At 41.0% G+C, this 7,500-nt stretch overlaps 1 protein-coding gene across 1 annotated transcript in view; it reads right to left on the bottom strand.

The window, feature by feature from the left end:
- LOC122256296 (nitric oxide synthase, salivary gland-like) overlaps window positions 1-7,500 on the bottom strand; it is a 16,146-nt gene that overhangs the window by 4,802 nt on the left and 3,844 nt on the right. The window contains 12 exon segments of the mRNA XM_086549975.1: window positions 484-562; window positions 833-947; window positions 1,487-1,661; window positions 2,886-3,030; window positions 3,100-3,152; window positions 3,443-3,478; window positions 4,243-4,295; window positions 4,615-4,719; window positions 5,099-5,243; window positions 5,380-5,678; window positions 5,776-5,877; window positions 6,262-6,436. Of these exon segments, the coding sequence (XP_086406101.1) occupies window positions 484-562; window positions 833-947; window positions 1,487-1,661; window positions 2,886-3,030; window positions 3,100-3,152; window positions 3,443-3,478; window positions 4,243-4,295; window positions 4,615-4,719; window positions 5,099-5,243; window positions 5,380-5,678; window positions 5,776-5,877; window positions 6,262-6,436 (1,482 nt within the window).

Here is a 7,500-nt window from a genome sequence, read left to right as displayed (position 1 = left end):
GGGAGGTCGCTTGCATCTGGTGTTCCTCCCTCTCTCCCTTGCTCTTGCTTTCTCTCTCTCTCTCTCTCTCTCTCTCTCTCTCTCTCTCTCTCTCTCTCTCTCTCGCTCTCTCTCTCGCTCTCTCTCTCGCTCTCTCTCTCGCTCTCTCTCTCGCTCTCTCTCTCGCTCTCTCTCTCGCTCTCTCTCTCGCTCTCTCTCTCGCTCTCTCTCTCTCTCTCTCTCTCTCTCTCCCTCTCTCTCTCCCTCTCCCTCTCCCTCTCCCTCTTTAGTGAGACTAAACTTCTCATCAGAGTAAAAAATCGAAATGGATCAAACGTTTACTGTCTGTGTTTCATTTTATTTTTGTACCAACGTTACTGTGTGTTGCTTTCGTATTAATGTAAGTATTGAGGAGGGATGAGTGTGCATGTGTGCAATCGCGCGTAATTTACTGATTTCTTCATCAATTCATAGATAATAGACAAGAGCCAAAAGACTTCTTACCTCATTGGCCTTTGGTAGAGGGTCTTCTTCTCCACCACAACACATTGATAGACTTCTCTCTTGTGAGCTCGCGTCAGGCCTGAAGAAAATTATATAGTAAAGGTGTGCATTGTTATTTTATATTCATATAAGTGTGTATATACATTTGTGCATATTCTTGAATGGTGTCTCACTCACACCTAAATACATGTAAAGTATAAGGGCATGTGTTGTTAATGTATGTCTCACGTTTTTTTTCAATAGAGCTTTCTTTATACTTACATCTATTCACCTCTATATCTTTAGTGTATGGTATTAATTTAACGAAAGATACAAGTAAGCATAGCACATGTTTATAAAGTCCCCTGACCTTCCACAAGGGAGTCAGCCTTCACAGCAGGAGAGAGCTTGACCTGGTCTGGCCTCGTGACCTCCTCCTCTATCTGCACGCTGTCACCGTCCACCTGGAACACCTCACACGCCGTCTGTCAACAACAAAAAACTCAAGCAATCATTTTTGTTTCGTCTCTTAGTTTAACGATCTTTCGCTATCAGAATAAACACGTTCGCTGCTTTTAGTCTGTGACATTCTGTATTTCGCTCTGAAGCGCGTCACTCACGCACAAAGTCAAGAGTGAAGGGACACATCGCACAGTATGACCTGTTGATAAACAAACATATGAATAGCAGTTTCCAGCGAATGAAACAAGAAACATACATGCAGAGATAGATAGACAGATAGATAGATAGATTGAAAGATAAATAGATAGATAGACAGATAGATAGATAGATAGACAGATAAATAAATAGATATAAGGATCGATATAGATAGAGATAGAAGGCTAGAAAGAGAAAAAGATAGAGATACATATAGGGAGACTGAGTGAAAGAGAGAGAGAGTGAGAGAGAGACAGACAGAAAGAAAGAGAGATGTGAGAGACAGACAGACAGAGAGAAAAAAAAAAGCATTCGAAAAAAAAAAAAATAAATAGAAAAATCAGAGCACTGGGTGACTTGCACCGACCTTGAGCACATTAGACGACCACTTCTGGAAGGCCATTCTCTGGTCGTCGAGGTCGTCGCCGCACGACACCTTCAGGATCCTCGTCCCGCCCACCAGCCCCAGCAGGTGGTCCACGTACCTCCCGAAGGCGCAGAAGTACTTGTAGTTGCTGGCGCCCAGGGCGAACACGGCGAAGCTACGGGAGGGGGGGGGGGTAAGTGACATGGGGGGAGGAAGGATGGAGATGGCAGAGAGGGAGGGAGGAGAAGGGAGAGGGAGAGAGGGAGGGAGGGAGGAAGGGAGGAAGATGGGGAGTGAAAAGGAGAGGGAGAGAAGGAAGGAAGAATGGAAGGGATGGGGGAGAGGTAAGTGTGGAAAAAAGATAGGGGAAGAGAGGAAGAGACGGTTAAAGGAGAGAGAGAGAGAGCGGGAGAAAGTGAGAGATAATGGCGAGACATGTACACGAAAAGACAAACAAACAGATACATAGGCACAGATAGAATTAGAGAAAGGTCTCTTTTGTTAAAAATTGCACACGATAGACTGATTTCAACGGATGGCAGTGATGGAGATTTTTACTATTAATATATCATCAAGTTTTCACTAATTCTGATAAATGATAATGACAATAGCAGTGACAATGATAATAATCATAAGGATAAAACTGATAATAATAGGTGTGATGATGATTATTTAAATCATATAAAGAAAAAAAAGGAAAAGATAAAAACATCAACAACGACAATGCCAATATGAATAATAAGAACAATAATAAGACTAATAACCAAAACACTAAACAGGCCAATAATATTATTATCAAGAATAACACTAACAATCGCAGAAACTCTTCCCTCATAATATATATATATATATATATATATATATATATATATATATATATATATATATATATAAAAGGTCGTAGGAAGTAATTTTAAAATCCCTCTTCCTCCAAACATACTCACTAGATGGCTCTGTCTCTTCCTCTAAATATACTCACTAGATGGCTCTGTCTCTTCCTCCAAATATACTCACTAGATGGCTCTGTCTCTTCCTCCAAACATACTCACTAGATGGCTCTGTCTCTTCCTCCAAACACTCTCACTAGATGGCTCTTTCTCTTCCTCCAAACGTACTCACCAGATGGATCTGTCTCTTCCTCCGAATATACTCACTAGATAGCTTTGTCTCTCCCTCCCAACCCACTCTCTAGACAGCTCTGTCTCTTCTTCTAAATATATTCACTAGATGGCTTTGTCTCCTCCCCCAAACATACTCACTAGATGGCTCTGTCTCTATATCCGAACATACTCGCTAGATGGCTCTGTCTCTTCTTCCAAATATATTCACTAGATGGCTTTGCCTTTTCCTCCGAACATTCTCACTAGAAGGCTCTGTCTCTCCCTCCAAAGATACTTACTAGACGGTTTTCTTTCTCTCTCCCGTCACGTGGCTGCCGTTCAAGTGTCCTACGAGGTCTTGTGAGGACTTCCTGAGGGTGAGGCGGTTAATCCAACTGCCAACCGTTGCGCTCCTGCTCCGTTTCTCGTCCTGCGATGCGATGTCTGGCAGGAGGGGGGGAGGCAGGGTATGTAGATGGATAAATAAATTGATATTTGCGTGTGCTCGCGCGCGCGCTTGTGGGGGGTTCAGCTGCTGCTCCTTTGGGTCGTCCGTAAGCTCATTGCTGGCAGGAGCGGGGGAGGCAGGGTATGTAGATGGATAAATAAATTGATATTTGCGTGTGCTCGCGCGCGCGCTTGTGCGTGTATGTGTGTGTGTGTGTAGAAATTAAAATTGGCTACTATAAGATATAAACAATATGCGGAGAGATTTTTAACTCAAATTTGTTATATGTAAGAAATATAGATTAATTACTTAGTTTATTTCCATTTGATTTTTAGGTGACCACAAGTGGAAAAGGTCGACTGATAAAAAAAATCGAGTATCATGCCTATTGAATGTTCATGCACTTACATTTTATAATCATTGTAGTGCTCACGGAAGGTCCACCTGCGGGCAAAGAATATGGAATGGTGACATATCAGAGAGAGGATATGCAATAGTGCAAGACATGCAAGCGTTCGTTGTCATTTCATTGCCAGATGGGGAACCAAGAATAAGCATATCAGCATGGTATTACAGCATCACCAAACTATAAATACAAAAATCCACAACTCGAGCCTTCTGGTAAATAATATTTCGTGTCGTCGCTCTAGCAAAAACATGATCATAAATTAATAACTTTTCTAATTTATGTTTGTATTTATCGAGCGTCTCTTTTAAAGTGCTTTAATTTTTGTATTATTGAATCTGAATTTTTAATTTCACAAAAGGTATCAATCATGATGACAAGGAATTTATGGCATTCACTGAAGTTGAAGTGTGGTAAGGTAGTCTACGAACTAGTTGGGTAGACAACCTATTCGAAACATCAGGCATGTAGTGTTACTAAAGTCTATAACAACTTTGACATGATTGGTTGATATTCGTGAATAAGCATGAAATACAATGTTCCCTTTTCCTTATGTATGCGAAAAGACACAATTTTGGAGAGCTACAACGTGAATGCGAGATCAAAAATGAATAACAAGACACAGGCAATTACTGGTACTCTCTTCCTAAATATGTGTTTAGAGGTTAAAAATGTCGACCTAGGCAAGAGCTGAATATACACCTTTTTGATAAAGGCAATTTTAATTTTAAAAAATGTTCGAGCTGTAAGGTCTATGTAAAGTTGGTTAAATAATACAACAAATTAAAAAACAGCAACTCACTTCTGCTGTACTGCTTCTGGCATCATGTCCTCATATAAGTCCTTCACGAAGTCCTGTTGATCCAAAGAATCGTAAAGAATCACCGTGATCGTGTCTTTCAGAAAGTTGATGAAAGTTTAGATAAATCCACAGAAATAGAGAAGATTTATCAGTCAGAGTGCACATGCAATAGTTATAAAACATGCAAGAATTAAGATGTTTTACTGTCATAGCATTAATAGACCTAGCCGTAACCTTTATCAAATCAGCATATTATCACAATATCAACAAACGCTAGGCATGATTGGCCTATATGTCCATACGGTCACAATTCCAAAAGTAAACTTAATCTCGAGGCCAGACAGCGCCCCTTTTCGCTCAAGGCTGACCGACCTGCGCCTGCAGTGGAGGGTCGCCGTTGCCAGCCGTCGGGACCACCGCCAGCACGAACCGCTCCTCCTTCACGTCGCTCGCCTCGAAGTCTTTCATGTTGCGGACCTGAGGGGGGGAGAGCAGAGGCTGAGGTGCCTTTTCTATTCAGTCTCTCGATTTTGTTCTCGCTCTTGGTTTCTCTCACGTTTTCGTCCTTTCTCTCTCTCTTTTCCCTCTCTATATATATCTCTCTTTTCTCTCTCTCTATCTGTCTTTCACTTTCTGCTCTCTCTCTCTCTCAGACTTCTTCCTCCTTCCCTCCCTCTTTTCCTAACACCTTCCAACCCCCTCCGTTTTCTTTCTTCCTTTCCTCCCTCCCTCCCTTCCCCTTTTCCCCACTTCCCTCCATTCTCACCCACCCCCTTTCTTTTCCCTCCTTCCCTCCTTCCTTTTCCACGTTCCCTTTCCCATTCTCCAACCCTCCCCCATCCCCACCCCTTCTCACCTGAACACTGAAGTTATTCCTGAACACATCCGCGAGTTCGTGGGCAAACGTCTGCGACTTTCCTGTCTCTGTGGCGAAGAGGATGGTTGCTCGCACCCTCCGACTAAGAGCCCGCGTGTACAGGACGCTGCTGAACCACACCGCCCTGGACGAAGAAAACTAGTTTGGTTTTCTCGGTTCTATGTATCTTTTATGTTATTATGACCACCGATGTATTATATGTAGTTACTTGTTTGTCACATAGACCCATCCCACCCTCAGACCTCCCAGGGACCACTCACAAGGCGACCATCCTGAAGGAGAGCCGCTGCTTGCCGCCTCCGAGCTCGCCCTCTTCGCCGCTCAGCATTCGGTTCTGCTTGGCGAAGGCGACCCAGGCCACCTCCTGGTACTCGTAGCCGGGCTTCAAGTAGTAGAGTGACATCTCCTGATGGAAGACGGGCGTGAGGGAGCCCGAGATGGGCGGCACGATCCACACCCAGTCGGCTGGACACCCGCCTCGCTCCCGGTGCTCGTTGGCGAAGAACTGCATGAAGGACTCGGACACCGAGTGGTGGTCCACCAGGGTCACCTTCGCTTGCTGGGGGCGGGGGGGGGGGGGGGTAGTCGGCGGTCAGAAATGTCAAGAAAATAATCTGGTCAAAAGGAAAGAGGGGGAAGTTACATTCCACACGCACCTGGTACGAATGCAACACTGCAAGGTTGACCTCGAGTGCAGCCTGGTCCTTCCACAGCGTGACGGGAGTGCGGGTGTCCAGTCCGAGTTTGTCTCCCACTTCCTGAAGAGAAGAGACAGTTCTTGATTCAAGGAATTAACACACGGCGGAGAGAGAGTAAGTGAAAGACGAAAAGAGGAAAGGGAGCGAAGGCGACCGAGAAAATAACCGAAGTATCTGAAAAGAGACAAGAAAATAGGCATTTGTCCCTGCTGATTAGAGCTCTGACAAAAGCTCTAGCCCTGGCCGTTGCTAACGGTTACATTCCAAACAAAACAGTTCAACTGCGATGAAAACAATTCATTATGAGGCCATTCAAGGAATTCAAGCGAAATTCGTTTCTGAAGAAGCAACAGGGGAGCAGAAGCAGACCAGACGAACCGCGTCCCTTACATCATGTTCGTCCGGAAGGAAACGCAGACAACAGCAGACGAGCGAGAGCCTCACCTTGATGACGTCGTAGCGCTGGGCGTCGCAGAGGTCCCTGCTGGCGATCTCGGACGACAGGTACCACCCGTTGAAGGGCGCGGCGGAGAACTCGACGCCGCCGCAGTCCAGCATCATGCCCGACACGGCCGGCAGCGCGAACCACTCCAGGCCCAGGTCCTTGAACCAGTCGTACCTGAGGGCGTGGTTGGAGGGGGGGCGGTTCGTCTTTTGTTTGGGAGGGATTGTGTCGAGAAGAAACGGTGGCCTGGCTTTCAAAGTGTGAAAGAAGGATTTACCGAAGTAAAGCCAAACGAGTGAATGAATCGTAGGGGAATGGCATGTACATACACACATCCATTATATACATACATGGATTCATACATGTATACACATACACACACACACAAATATATATATATATATATATATATATGTATACATATATATATACATATTAATATATATACATATTAATATTATATATATATATATGTATATATATACATATTAATATGTATATATATACATAGTATGTATATATATAGAATATTGATATATATATATGTATATATACATATTAATATATACATATATATGTATATATATATACATAATATATATATACATATTGATATATACATATACATATTGATATATATATACATATAAATATATATATATATATATATATATATACATATTAATTAATATATATATATGCATATAAAAGATTAATATATATATATACATATTATATATATATATATATATATTGTTTATATATATATAAATATGTATATATATATATATATATATAATATATATATATATATATATATATATATATATATATATATATATATATATAATATATCTATTATATATATATATATAATATCTGTATATATATAAATATATATATATATATATATATACATACAACAGGTGCGCGCGGCGTGTGTGTGTAGATATATATATTTTATATTTCTTATAAACACCCACACATATATATATATATAAAAAAATATATATATATATATATATATTATATGATGTGAGTGTGTGTGTGTGTGTGTATATGATATTATGTGTGTATATATACATATTTATATATATAATATACAAACCAACCTATATAAATATGGGGGGGATTATCATATATTATTATATATATATATATATATATATATACATATGTATATATATGTATGTATACATATATATGTATATATATATTAGAATATATAAATATATATA

Source organism: Penaeus japonicus, unplaced genomic scaffold (genome assembly GCF_977035675.1).
Source record: "Penaeus japonicus unplaced genomic scaffold, GWHDUDI00000001_assembly GWHDUDI00000022, whole genome shotgun sequence".
Classification (NCBI taxonomy): domain Eukaryota; kingdom Metazoa; phylum Arthropoda; class Malacostraca; order Decapoda; family Penaeidae; genus Penaeus; species Penaeus japonicus.
The sequence above is the reverse complement of the archived record's forward strand: the minus strand, read 5'-3'. Positions and strand labels throughout refer to the sequence as shown.